Source organism: Mesoplodon densirostris, chromosome 11 (genome assembly GCF_025265405.1).
Source record: "Mesoplodon densirostris isolate mMesDen1 chromosome 11, mMesDen1 primary haplotype, whole genome shotgun sequence".
Classification (NCBI taxonomy): Eukaryota; Metazoa; Chordata; class Mammalia; order Artiodactyla; family Ziphiidae; genus Mesoplodon; species Mesoplodon densirostris.
In genome coordinates, this window is record NC_082671.1 from 32,924,564 (window position 1) to 32,939,961 (window position 15,398).

General features: G+C 33.8%; 1 protein-coding gene across 5 annotated transcripts in view; it reads right to left on the minus strand.

Moving 5' to 3' along the window:
* CNOT2 (CCR4-NOT transcription complex subunit 2) overlaps window positions 1-15,398 on the minus strand; it is a 115,935-nt gene that overhangs the window by 13,759 nt on the left and 86,778 nt on the right. For 4 of the 5 annotated variants that reach the window (XM_060113936.1, XM_060113934.1, XM_060113937.1 and 1 more), the window contains exons 6-12: window positions 10,089-10,236; window positions 9,157-9,339; window positions 6,834-6,913; window positions 3,703-3,828; window positions 1,800-1,924; window positions 682-802; window positions 432-588 (exon numbers count right to left, since the gene is read on the minus strand). In XM_060113936.1, the coding sequence (XP_059969919.1) occupies window positions 432-588; window positions 682-802; window positions 1,800-1,924; window positions 3,703-3,828; window positions 6,834-6,913; window positions 9,157-9,339; window positions 10,089-10,236 (940 nt within the window). The remainder of the gene's footprint in view (window positions 1-431; window positions 589-681; window positions 803-1,799; window positions 1,925-3,702; window positions 3,829-6,833; window positions 6,914-9,156; window positions 9,340-10,088; window positions 10,237-15,398) is intronic. The other variant, XM_060113938.1, reaches the window with a different exon arrangement.

Genomic DNA, 15,398 nt, shown 5'->3' on the forward strand with positions numbered 1-15,398 from the left:
GTCCCAATGGAATCTAATGATTACAGGAGCCCGTAGAAGAGGGAGAGAAATGAAAACAGGAAGTGGCATCGCAGCACAATCTTACAGAGAAACTGAGGTTACCAAAAATGACGAAGTCAAAGGGATGACTAAAGAAGTGAGCAGCTGAGGTATGATGAAGGGTAAGATTTTTGGAGGAGAGAAATTCAAGAAGCTGGGATTTCAGGATTTAGGAAAGACCATATATGTGCATACTGAAACTGCTAAATTATAAAAGGAATATTACTATAAAGTGAGAGTGATCCAGGAACTAATATAAGAGGGAATGACCCAAAGAGTCAGCAAATACCAGCAACAATGAGTGGCAGCAGATGATATAATTTGCAGACATGAAATTAAAAGCTGCAGGGAGGTACTATACATAAATGTAGGGAGAAAAGAAAGAAACTTACTCAGGAGAGTTCAGATTGAGGCCTAATGTTGTTAAGTCACTTCCTAATGCAAGATGTACCATTCCTGGGTCTGTCTCTGCTGCCCTGATAAATGTTAACAGGCCAATCATTCCAAACTGGTCTGTCACCATCCCTTGGGGAATGTTAGTAACCCGACCTGGATAAGAAAAACATAGTCATTTTTATCTTCGAGGAAAAAGTAAAAAAAGTGAATTCTATAATATCTTTGATATATTTTATAGAGTCCCACCATCAGGTAACACCTGGATCCCTTTTTTCTGCTGGTTATTATTTTGTGTTGTTGAACTTTTATCTCCGGGGAATTTGGGCCCATCTGTACTTGAAGTTGTCTTGCCAGATGTATTCAAATTCTAACATGAAAAAAATTAAATGTGACATTAAAATTTGTTATGTGTAAAAATTTCAAGTTCATATACTAGTACTTTTCTATTCATTTTTTATTACATTTAAGTTGGTAGTAAATTATTACCTGTTTTTCAAGTTCTACATGAAATTTTTTGTTTCCACAACTGTGCCATGGTATACAAATAAATCCTGCATTGTACATATTTGAGTACTTAAAGGACAAGAAATATATGGAAAATATACTTATTTATCTCAGATATTCAGTCACAGACAAAAGAACCCTCTCTATCTCAGAACTTTTCGTTTTGGGATACACTTGAAGTTACACTCCTCAATATTAGTATTTTTAGAAGTATATTTTAGAAGTATATTTAGAAGACAAACTAAATAGTACATTACCTAAAATATCACCATAAAAACCTCCAAGATAAGATAGAAAATATAAACTTTTTTTTTAAATTATGAACTTTTAAAATTCATATTTAATTCTTACCCAATAATCTTCTTTTATCAATTATTTTAACAATATACAACCATCACACACACACAAAAAGCTATTTTCAGTGAAATGTGGAAGAAATAAACACACTCGTTAAGTCAGAAAGAGGAAGCTGGGTTGGCTGAATCAACACAGGAATAAAAATGTGTATAAAGATTCTTCAAGGAGAAAACTTACTCAAGAAAAACACAGCTCCTTAGAAGGCTATAATATCAAACTTCATGGGATCCAGCTGACAGGGACTACAATAAAAGTCTAAATTAACTCTGAGAAGTTCAACAGAAATTTGCAAACCTATATGAAATAGGGAAAAAAATAGGCTATCTTCTAAGTTATAAAGGTTTTCCACATTCTTCAGAAGTTAGATTATTACAGATATTCAAGATAAACAATTTCATAGTAGTACTTAATAAGTCCTTAATATAGAGTATAAAACTGTTAATATTAACAAATCTGAAGGGAAAAAACTATATAATTCACATACATAATTCTCAGTTACTTACAGATTTACTGTCATCATTACTTGATGTTGGATCTTTATAACTGGAACCAGGTAACGCTGGAAAATCTTCATTGTGTATTGAGAAGTCCTGGGATTGCTCATTTGCTGGTTTTGTTACCATTCCAACTATGTAATGAAAATAATCCAGAGAATTGCAATTGATATTTATGATATTTTGCTACAAATTATAAAAAGTTAACTTTTCTCACAATAATATACCAAAAGGATTTTTAAATTACGCTATGAAAGCACACTTCAAAAAATTGGTGTTCTGGGTAACAATGAATAACTGAATTCTTATATACTGATAAATAACTAAATATATAAAATAATACAAGGGAAATAAGTGGTAATCCTATAATTCTAATCTAATGTCATATACAGATGCTGAAAAAACATAATTTGATATTGGTAATAATTATGAAAATTTTTGGTTTAAAAACTTGCTTTAAATATTTGACTAGTTATTATAAATACCACTTAATTGTCAAATACAAATGAACAAAATAAATTTTAAAGAACATGTCAGTATTCTACTTGAAAGTGACTTACAGGGTGAGCAAATTGCAATCAATTATAAAACAACTCCACATTATTTCAGATTTTCTTGGGCTCCATGTAATAGATGTAAAACATGCAAGAACTGGGAAGTAATCCTCCCACTATACTTGGCATTAGTCAGGCCCTTATTGGAGAACAATATCCAGTTTGGGGCTCCACAATTCAAGAACGATATGGAGAAACTAGAGATGGTCCAAGGAGAGCAACGGGAATGATTAAAGGGATGAAAAAATGGACCTATGAGGAAAGGTTAAAAACATTAGAGTCTGAACTGGGAATCAAGTAGCTGGGTACTCAACTTCCAGGGCAGATCATTTTTGTTTTTTTCTGGGGTGGAAGGCTAATTAGGAAACTCTTAATGTGTATAATATTAAATTTTTCCCTTCTTCACATGTTGTTATTTGTATTCATATTTTGAAAGCCATAGAAATCCCTCTTGGTTGAAAACGGGAAAAATAGTTATCTTAGAAAAGGGATGAAATGATCCCTCCAAGTTCATTGTTTCTGCTACTGGTCTGTATCCGATTCTACCAAAAGGAAACAAGTATGTGCAAAGGATAAAAAGAATATGGTTACATTCCTGTTACATAATTTTCTTGTCTAGCTCATTTAGCATCTATTAGCCAAATCTCTTATTTATTAAAGACAGTGAAAAAGGGTATTAATGGTGACCAAGAGTCTACATAAACTATACATGACCCACAGCAGTTCTCAACAGGAGGTAATTTTCTTCCCCATGAGACATTTGTCAAAATCTGGAGAGATCTGTGGTTGTCACAATGCGGGGGTGGGTGGGTGGTGCTACTGGCAGCGAGTAGGCAGAGGCCAGGGATGTTGCTAAATAGTCTACAATGCACAGGACAGCCCCTCATTTACAAAAACTACCTACTCAAATGTCAGTAGTGTGGAGGTTGAGAAACTGGCTTAGAAAAAATTGTTAATGTATGGTTAGTCATTATTAATCACTAGGAATGTGGGAATGTATTCTTTTAAAAAATGTGTGATGAATTGAGAAGAGGCAGACCATAGAATCATTATTAAGGCGAATTAAGGCAGAAATGCCAGAAGAAAATAAATTCTGAATACCAGTGAAGACTTCCTTTTGGGATTTCTATACAAATTAAGTTTTCCCATTTAACTTTGCTATCATGGTATTCTGGGAGAAAAAAGCACTTTGCATTTATGAACTCTGACAAAATTACACTGCTCTGATTAGAAAACACATAAATACATGTGTGTACACACACGTGCATATAGGTACATATATATATATATATATATATATATATGTGCGTGCAATAGAAAGTTTTCACTGGCCATAATTAAAAAGCTTAAGTAATTACCATAAGGAGCTCTTCCAGCCAAGGGGTTTATTAATGGAGTTGGGTTACCACTTCCTTCCCTTCTATTTCGGTCTGCTAATGCTGGAAAATCTGAAAGGTCCAATCCTGTCACATTTTCACTTCCATCTAAATAATAAGAAAAAACACTAGTTACTGATTCTACAAACATTTTAAAGAGGTTATCAAAGACCAACTATAATAAAGTTTGAAATAACAGTGCTTTCTTCCTCAACAATGTACAGCACTGTACTTGGCATATGTAAATGTACGATAAATATTTGTGGATTGACTTCATGTGAAAGAATTTTATGAACAATTCAGCAAAGCAATATGTACTTACTAGCATAATAAAAATCCCAAATCCTAGAGACTTAACATAGAGAATAAAGAGTAAGGTGATACATTATTTCCCCTGTGAAAGATGGTACTCAAGTTATAGGTTGTTAGTCAGCAAGAGGGGAGACTGTTGTGATAAAACTACTCTTTCATTATATCCAAAAGCAGAGGTTGTATCTGGAATGCTTGGAGCTTCATTTAAAACATAGGTGTGATAATGACACTGCCTCCTGCAAATAGCCTGAATCATATTTGAGGCATAGGCAATGGAAACAGAAGCCCTAAGGACTTCTTTTTTCCTGTGGCTTATTAGTCCCATACACAAATGTGTATGCATGTGAGTGTGTGAAAGTGTGTGTGTGTGTGTGCGTGCGCATGCGTGCGTGCGTGCACGTGTGTTTTGCAGCTGAGGGTATAAAGTAGGGTGGAGAACGTAGGTAAATGTAGGGTTCCCATGTCTAGTGAGTGAATTGTATGAGAATATGATACAAAGCCCAGAAGTTTATATTACCTATTACACAGTAGGCGCTCAATAAATATACAAGGAATGAATAAAATTTATTTTTGTTCATTTCGAATTTTAAAAAATCAGTTTCTTTCCTTTTAAAAAATAAATTTAAGCCAACATTTCTACTTCGCCTATTTTAATCGTCATCTTGATCTCTTCTCAACATTTACTATTCTATTATTCTTACAATCTTATAGTCTTAATTTTTGAAGAATTTATTTTCTAGCTTAGCTTTACCCTGCACTATACTTTGTCTTTAATCTGTTTCATCTAGTGTATTATAACCATTTTCAATTTATTTTGCCCTCTTTTCCAGTTAATTTTAATTTTTCTCTAAGTTTCATAATTAGAAGAATCTCAGAAAGAAACTATTAACTCAAGATTACTTTGTTGATAGAAAATAGTTACATTCCAAGTCAGGTGACAATATAAATTTATGAAGGGTAAAAGATAAAATCATTCATACCCATTGTTTTTAAAGAAATTGCAGTTCATGAATTCTGAATTTTAAGAAGATACTACTATATAAAAGGACAACAATAGACATTAACAATTTATACAGTGCTTTAATTTAAAAAGCAATCTCTTTTGAATTACTTGATTACAAATTAACTAAAAACTTTCAATAAGTATTAACTTTTTTTTTTTTTTTTTTTTTTTTTGCGGTACGCAGGCCTCTCACTGTTGTGGCCTCTCCCATTGCGGAGCACAGGCTCCGGATGCACAGGCTCAGCGCCATGGCTCACGGGCCCAGCCACTCCGGGGCATGTGGGATCCTCCCAGAACGGGGCATGAACCCGTGTCCCCCGCATCAGCAGGCGGACTCTCAACCACTGCGCCACCAGGGAAGCCCCAAGTATTATTAACTTTTAATACACTTCTTCAGGTCCTCTAAGATGGAGTTTAAAACTGCCATATGTTATTTGAGAATAATTTTAACCTAAAAATAGTATTAACTCACAAATTTTTATTTTTAGGTTAAGACTTGGAAACAATTTTCCTAGTGTAAAATATACTTAGTTAAAATATACTTAGTTATTTGAGAATAATTTTAACCTAAAAATAGTATTAACTCACAAGTTTTTATTTTTAGGGTAAGACTTGGAAACAATTTTCCTAGTGTAAAATATACTTAGTTAAAAATGACTTTTAAAAATAATTCTAAAATTTACAGAAGTGTATAAACCATAATTCAGAATATAAGATGACACTGTGAGACACACTGTTACTTTATGGTTCATTTAGGGAAAAAAAACCTCGCTAATTAAACTATGATATGCCGCCTAATTTCAGAGATTTTAAAATATGAAAAAAATCTGCATTTGAGGAACAATGAAATAGGGTATTTCCTATTAGAACGCAAAACTTTAAATGCTAAAATTTGACATTTTAAAGTCTCACTTGGTCAATCTATGCTACTAAACATACAATAACACTGAAAAATTAAAAGCCGATAGCCAGAAATGTCATTTCAAATACTAAATCTTCTCGTGCTTTCACATACGCCCCATTTCATTGATCATTCTTTCACCTTCCACTTCCTTCACGTGTATTTCTCTCTCAACAATCATATTCATTTTTGCTCCTATGACCATAAAACATCCTTTATTTCCTTTCTCAGGAAAGGGTTTGGAGGCAAAGGTGGAAGAAGGTGAAACCTGAAGCAGAATAGCAACAAAGCCTCCAGTTCTCTTCTGTCTGAAGCAGCTGATAAAAGAAATAAACCAAGACTGCAAGAATTCTTTACTGTCAAAATCAGAATTGGTTTTCCATGTAATTAAATTCTGAATTTTACACATAAAACTGGATTAAAAATTTGTAAGAGTTAAATGCCAAAATTAGTATTATCAAAACTATTAAGAAAAAATTGTAAGTGCTCCATATAATTTTAAAGGTTTCTTCAATCTGGGTCTCTATAGCCAGAATGCCATACCACTCAACCTAGTTTAGACTGTAGTGACAGGACTGATAGGAAAAGCTCTTGAAGCGAAAAAGATTCTGAGGCACAAGTACAGACTAAGTAAATGTTTATGCTTTCTCCAGGTGTTAAGGAAATAAATTTGATGTTATAACACCATGCTATTAACATGCCAAGTGAAAAAAATATATTTAAGTATCTTTCAACTGTTCACTGAATTAAATCCTATTTCCTGTCAAATTCTCCCTAAATTAAGTTCTATCATCTTAACACAAAAATTCCTTTAATATTTTGACTAGTAGGTTGAATTGCTTTATATTTCAAGATCTATCGTATTTTTATAGGGTACTAGCTCCAGAATAAGCTTACCTGTTCCATTAAAAATGTTACTTGATAAGGAGTTATTCATTCCAAATGCCTGATTCCTGTTCATTCCAAATCCAGACATACTGGGTACATAGAAAATAATTTTAGATATACAGTAAGAACACTAACTTTCAGATGAAGAAAAACAAAAGTGTTTACTTTTGATCTCCTCATATAAAACAACATGTTTAAAAACAAATACTAATTTTTTTTGAGTTGAATCTTTATTGTTATTTAAAGCTTCCCTAAAGTCCTTCCATGAACAACTGAGAACCAAAACATCTTAAACAGATGAATTAAAAAACAAAAAGCAAAGAATTTATATACGCCTTGAGGAAAATAGAGATTAAGGGTATAGTTTTGTATACTTGGAGAGCCAACTTACTGGATATAATGGAAGAAGTAATAAACCTCAAAAATAGGCAATTTAGTTTAGGACTACTGTTCCTGAATACTTGTTTTTCTTCCACTACTGGTAAAATGTGCTATTATTACTTTTCATAAAAGATCTTCTTTCATACAGTCTGTCTTTCCCAAGTAGAACATAAACTCCTCATGGACAGGGTTCATGTCATATACTCCTCTGCATCTCCTGCCTTTAGCATTCAGGAGGCTACAAAAGGCACTCAGTAAATGTTCAGCTGACGTGAATTAAATGGTGCTTTTCTTTAACTGAATTCAGTGTTCTAAAACACATCATCTAGTTTATCTTTTAGCTACTTAAAAATAAAAATCTCTCCATAGTGCTCTTACTTCTAAAGTAAGAGCTTCCCTTTTTTGCACAAGCCTAAACATGGGAAAACAAACAAACAAAAAATAAGGCTGAATTTAAAGCAAGGCCAGAGTAATTAAGCATGTCAACAAGAATCGTTAATGCAAATTCTAAAATGAAAGTATGCATCTTTAACATCAAGTAATCTGATAAAAGATGGTGTATTACTGTTATGAGTAAGGTTAAACTATTTGAAGATGACTGGGTTTTTAATTTTTTGCCTAGATTTATAAAACTAACTATGGCCAAACAATATTTTCATAAAATAATGCAGCTGGTGAAACACTCTAGAGAAGAGTAGAAAAGTCAATAGAAGTTCTGGTTAATAGCATGTTAGAACTGCTGATGATACAGGTACCCTCAAACACTGAATAAGTAGTAAGAGATGAAAACATTCTATAACACATACAACTTATCAACAGTAATAAGCAGGGCTTTAGAGACCCATACTTCATTGACAATTTATAAGCAAAGTATTTTTTAAAAACTAGAATGTGAAAAAATATGGAAAGACAAAAATTTAAACATACATTCAATGAACGATACTACAAGAACGCAGAGAGATGTGTTAAAGCCCAAGAAGTATTATATCATTAGGAAACTGTCAAGGAGATGAGAATTTTGATAACCCTTTACAAAAATAACTTCTGTAAAACTTAAAAGAGCAGTCAAATTATAAAAGTACTCATAAGTCTAAATAAAAGTAAGAATTGGAGGTTATGGGATGAAGATTAAAAAGGAAATGTGCTAATAACCTATTTTAATTCAGAATTTACGAGTACTAGATAAAAGAAAGTGAATTAAATGGCTTTGATGATAGCAACATCCTTTCCCCCCATATTCCCCATTTAAAAAAATGAACAATCAAACTAAAATGTTTTTTTTTACAGTAAAGAAAGCCCTATTGTAGACATAACTCTCATATAAATTACCTGAATAGCTTTAAAATCCTAACAAAATGGGTAACTGTTTTTCATATTGTTAACTATTATTTGCATAGCAGTATACGCAATGACCAGTGCAAAAAGGAGTGAAAAGCAAAAATTCATCTTTTTGTTTTAAATCCCAGGACATGACACTATTTTCAAATACTACAGATGTAGTCTTCAAAAAGTCTTTGTCATGAAGTCTCCAAAGAACAAAACTGAAATTCAGTTGAAAAGGAACTTAACCAAAGCATAAAGAAGCAAGGCAGTAATAGTCAAACATGTCTCCAGTCCTATTCATAGGTATGAAGCTCTTACCACACAGGTGACCAGCCTCATTTAATAGAGGAAGGACATATCAACAAAAATTTGCCGGTTGGCAACCTAAGAACAATCCTTTTCTAACAACAGTAACAAAAAAGCAAACTGATTTTCAAAAGAACATGTCTTTAGTTTGGGAGGTTAAAGTTGTGATGTGTAACAGAAAGAGAAGCTTTGGTCAAAATATATGATGAAACACACTTATAAAACAGAAGTCAAGACTCAAGAACAGAACGTTGAATATGAAAAGGCAAATTTGAAAACACCCAGAAAGAACAATTATACACAGTATCAATAAACATCTTACCTGTTCACAGTAAAAGGCTGTCGAGAAGGCTGCTGCTTTGGCATACATATTATGCTTGGCGAGCTTCTGTTGGGGCTACCTAACCCTGAACTGCTCATGCTATTTGTCCTGCTAGGAATTCCAATGCCCTGACCAACCTGGGAGTGGTTCATCATATTCCTAGGATTCATAGGCAAAATACCCCTGAAAAAGAAGTCCATTACACTAAATAAGCTCTCTACAATCACTCATTAAAATTCTCTGTAAATAATCAATTGGCCTAACCCTAGAATCTCAAATATACTTTCAAATTGCATTGCTAATTTTTATTCATTTAACTCTTTTGTCTGGTCATTTGAAAAGAAAAAAAGCTCTTTGAAAAGCCAAAGTAAACAAACCAACAAGAAAGGGCAAATCACAGAAGAATATATGGTGATATAGAAGATGAGAGAAGTATTGGTGTGACTATGACATAAAATACAAATGTATTTCACATATATATTCAGAATAATTTCATTCCAAATGTATGTCATTCTATCTTCTTCATACTAATATGCACCATTTTTGTAAATCTGTTTTATTTTATTCTCACTAGAGCAATGGATGTGTGGTGAGGGAGCAATAAACAGATTTATCTGAGGAGTGATCTGAAATTGCACATCCTCCTTTGAGGAAGAGAGCTTGCTTTTGAAAAAAGCCCCCCAGGTGGTGATTAATCCTTGATACCCACCCCAGCTAATAACCAGTACACTAGCTGCAAGATAAAAGCATCTTACACTATACTTATCAATTTGCAATGAAATAAAATGAGCATAGGGTATCAACTTTCTTTTCCTCAGTGAAAGGCACTGAACCAGAAAATCAAATAATTAGTTACCTTATTAAAAAACTAAAAAGCTTTCTTAATCTACAAAGATACATTTTGAGAAATATCCTGGTCCATCAATAAATACCTGCTTGGAGATGGAGGCGTGTGAAGTGACATTGTTGGTACCCCTGTTGTTGGCGTGACGTGGCTCGGTAACTGAGTGCCTTGTGATAAGCTGCGATTTAACTGAGGGGTATTGTTGCTCATCCCCCTCATTGGAAGGCCTAGTGCACCTATTAAAAAAATTCAGAAGAAGGAAATTCATTGCCATCAGGAATGAAATTGTTATCCATCTTCTGGAGTTGGTAATTTAAAACATTTTAAAATGACCTAACGTTATTATAATATGCAAATTTTAAATGGAAATATTCATTTCACTCCAAATGGACTCTGATTTTAACAAAAATGTATGTCTGAAATTTAATATTATGAATTTTCATATTGCTTCCATTATTCTATCTTTCATATTTCTTCTTTGCTTTCATATTTCTATCTTCTTTGCATATTTCTATTTTACAATACTGTCTGCCAATGACTATAACAAATTAGATGACTTATGTTTCAAAATAAAAACATTTTGTACAAATATGCCTTTAAGAAATTTGCAATCTTGTGTGTTTTTATGTTTTAAATCATAACTGAGGTACGCAGACATTTAATCCCCACTTTGCTGAAGTAGCTTTAATTTTTATATGATCCTTTTCAAATGCATTTAAGAAAAAGTCTCTATTACTATTTACACATACATACTTCTCAACATTACAATTTTTTACAAACCCAACATAAAATGTCAGCAACTGTTAAAAACTCAACCTGATATAGCTATAAGAGACAAGAATATATAACATTTTAAAAGATTTCAAAGTACAATGACCTTTATTTGTCTAGTATTTCTGGGGCCAGATGTGGGAATGGATGTGTTCCAATATGTGTATTTTTCAAAACCTACTTGAGGAGTTTACGATTCAGAAACAAAACATTAAAAAGAAAAGTTAACCATCTGGGATAAACTTACTGTTTCCTGCCTTGTGTTAATATGAAATATAAATTATTATTTTGTTAATGATTCAGAATAATTATTGTGGATATTTAATGTTATGGATTTTTCCCCCTTTTATCCCTCAAAGCAAGTTTGTTCAGCTATCACTTATTTTGTCATCACACCTGCCTATGGATGTCAATATGCCTCCTTGCCTCCATCTTCCTTACTCACACATTTTGGTGCCTTCTGTTACTAGTCTGTTGTGGAATGGCACATCAGTCAACCAAACATTCTGAACTGGAGGTTAAATAAAAGTGGTAAGATAGAATGAGAGTTAGTGAATAAGTAGAGGACTTTAGCAATAGGGATTTAAAGTGACTCCTTCCCTACTTTTTGGTCTAGTTTTGGGTCCAAGAATTTCAAAGACCTGAATATTTTGAAACTATGACTTCCAAAAATTGGAATATATATATTATGTTCTGAATATTTTTCTTCAAATATCTCTGCAAATTTATCTTTTTGCATAACAGTAACCTGTTTGTAACAGTAACGCTTTGTAACCTAGGGATACCAGTGATTCCCAAAGATTTCACTGGAATCTGCCAGCTTCAGTACTCAGCTTGCAGCCTAACTGCTTCTCAACTGAACGAAGCCAATAAATCCAACTCAATATAGCTGTTATAGTCTATGTGTACTCATATTCCATGAAGACCTGAGCTTGGTTCTGCATTTCTTTAAGTCACACAAAGGGAACTGATCAAGATCATATGTTGGTTTAGTCATTATATGTATGTCTGGTCACTACAAGTTTTGTGACCATGAGTATACCACTAGCTACAGCCACTTTCTCTGGATCTGGGACAAGATAAGGAAGAACAAGAGATTAAAAACCAGCCTATGTAAGATTTCTTCAGAAGATACCAGTCTTTTCCTTTTCTCAAGCACACTAGTTTTCCTCTTGGCCCTCTAGATGCTCCCGTAATGAACCACCAACATGACACTTTTCACATCACTTACTCAACAAACATTTATTGTGTGCCTACTATGTGTCAAACACCGTGTTAGCTGCTGGGGATACAACAGTGAACAAGATAGAAAAAGCTCCTACCCTCAGGGAGCTTACATCCTTTTCCCTAAATATGCTGGTCTAAAGTCAGCTATAGCTGTGAATTTCCCACAGGAATGTGTTTCTCACAGTTACTGACAACCAAGAAACCTAATCCAATGTTCACATTTTACAGATGCCTGAGCTTCAGATAAGTTAACTGATTTCTCCAAGGTGACACAAAGAACCAAGACTCCTAGTGTTCTTAATGGCAGACCTATGGGAGCCCAATAAAACACTAAATGAGCACCCTTGTGAGTACCTACTGACTTGTAACACCTTTTATCTATTCTTTTTTTTCTCTTGCTTTCTTTTTCTGAATATGTTTACTTCAAACTTTTTCTAAACCAACATCTCTTAACTCTTCCCTCCATTTTCTTTCTCTTCTTCTCTATAACTGTCAAGTTTTCTTTTCCTCCCCATTTACTTTTCCTTCCCATTTCACTCTCTACACCTTCAACATTATAAACATACATGTTCCAAAAAATTGCACCCTTTGGCTCTTCAATAAGCCCTTCTAAAGACTCATGAGATTTGTTTACTTCAACTCTTCATATACTTATTATTCTATGCTGTATTATGAAAATACGTAACTTCAGAAATATTTTAGAGATTGGAGATTATCTGAACATTAGCAAAAAAAATTTTGGAGAAGGAAACAAGAATGCATAAGGTAATATATTTAGTCATTTAAGGATTGGCACACTTAATCTATAGTGAGGAGAGTAGAGGAAGACAATATGGAATAAAGAACTCAAAGATTAGCATTTACTTTTATTTTTCCTTTAAAAAACACTTGATTTCATAAAAACAGCTAATAAATTCAAAAGCTCTGAGTTGCATTTTATTGAACCTGGTGAGTAGAGAGGAATGCATCAATTTCAAACTGGATCATCAAACCTTGAATACTTTATAATTGAGTTATTTTAAATTCAATTTAAAAACTGAATTCCTTTAAAACATATAGAATTAATACCACTGAGTAGGAACAGAGAAAGATTTATTTCTAGCAAACAAAAATACATGGTCATTAAATTTGAGTTGAGTCAAACTATTACAGCTGGGTACGGGTCAAGGGAGGGAAAATTTTACTTTTACTAGTATAATTAGAAAGATGATAGAAAATTATCTAAAATGTTATACCAAGAAGAAGACATGTAAGCTGAAAGGGTGAAGAGGGGGAATAAAAAAATTAGCTTAAAAAAAATTTGACACGAAATAACTACAAGTAAGAAAACATAAATATGTATGCCTGAGCTTGTGCACTGGAAGGGCACAAGTAGAATTAAATTTTATCAAGCACCTAAGAAATATGTGAAGCACTACGCTACTTCATCTCCTTATAAAAAATTATAGAGAAGGTATTTATCCCCTTTTTATAGACAAGGAATAAAAGAATGATAAAAAAAGTTATAAGGCAGTTTAAAAGGTTAGTTTTGAAGCAAAGTTTTCTTTCTATTTGACAAAGTGATAATAAAGGATAATACCATATTAGAAGGAATACATGAACATATTCTAAGTAGACTCCTACTTCCTATTTGGCAGGGTGCTAAACAAAGAATGAATTGAATTCTTTACTGATCATTTTTCAGAAATCCAAAAGAATATGACCTAAGAAATGTTTCCATGAATTATTTCCATTGCACAAACTGATTAACAGCACATTCCTTAAATAGTTATGGCATGATATGCCATGCTTTATTCAATCTTTTGCTAAAGATTAACAATATTAGTAATAATACAAGTTATAAGAAAAAAAAAACAGCAACCAAATCCTTGAATACTCATACTTAAATGAAGTCTCCTGAAATCTTTAAGGAGAAGGGAGACAATTTTTAAATGATGCAAGAGGGCTTAAAGTATCCCCCATTCCATTCCCAAAGCAACTACCTTCCCTAAACTCACTGTCTTGCCCACACATAAAGGGCAACCATCTTCTTACCTCCAACCTGTCCCCATGTCTTCTTACCTCCAACTTGTCCTGAACCTAGCTGGTTAATCTTCCCTGTAACACCATTTCATTATACAATTTCCTTCATTAAAATCAAAGTAGGGCTTCCCTGGTGGCGCAGTGGTTGAGAGTCCGCCTGCCGATGCAGGGGACACGGGTTCGTGCCCCGGTTCGGGAAGATCCCACATGCCGCGGAGCGGCTGGTCCCGTGAGCCATGGCCGCTGAGCCTGCGCATCCGGAGCCTGTGCTCCGCAACGGGAGAGGCCACAACAGTGAGAGGCCCGCGTAACACAAAAAAAATAAAAAACAAAAAACAAAGTATTTTAGGGATAGAAAAGTCTCCAGAGAGTATCCAACCAAGTTACAGATGACGATCATTTCAACTTAATTATAAATGAACTAACATCAGGCATTAAGTGACTTGCCCAAGATCACAAAAAATGAAGAATAAAAACCATGATCCAGGGACTTCCCTGGTGGTCCAGTGGTTAAGACTCTGCGCTTCCACTGCAGGGGGCATGGGATTGATCCCTGGTCAGGGAACTAAGATCCTGCATGCTGCTGATGCAGCAAAACCCCCCAAAAAACAAAAAATACAAAGCAAAAAACCACACACACAAAAACAAACAAACAAACAAAAAAACCCGTGATCCAATTTCTTGACTCTAATTTCAATACCTTTTTTCAACGAATCACACTTTCTGCTTCCTGAAGTAGTTGCTATCCTTCACATCATGTGGGAAACTTTAATATCTGGGTCCCACACCCAGAAACTGTGACTTAGTCTGGGTCTGGGAAATTCATGGGCAGTGGGATTTTTTTTTAACTCTTTAGGTGTTTCTAGAAGGGCAGTCAGGGTTGAGAATCACTGTTCTAAAGTTAAATCCAATCACAGTGTAGTCTTTAAAATGCTCTGTCAAGACCCAAAAGATTCTTCTAATCTTTATTTTTCCCAGCTTTATTGAGAAATAACTGACATAATATACTCTTCTAATCAATTTTAATACTTTACTCACCCCGATACAAACTCTTTTTAGATACCACATACTTCACTTACAATCTTCTTTGTAATTTCCCTAGTCCCCTCCCCAAAATATGCCCCGGTATCTTTACTCATATCCTTCTCCCCACCTAGAATACTTTCCCTCTTCTTGTTCTACAGACATATACAAGACTACTTAAAAAAGAAAACAACCCCCACCCCAAAAACAAACTGCTATGATCAAGATGTTTACATGCAGTACATGTACAGTGTACTTGGTGTATATGGGGGCAACACTCAGACATGAAAGCAGAATGAATGTGGGATCAGAACATGTTTCCTAGACAATACTGTACATGAACTGAATAATGAAA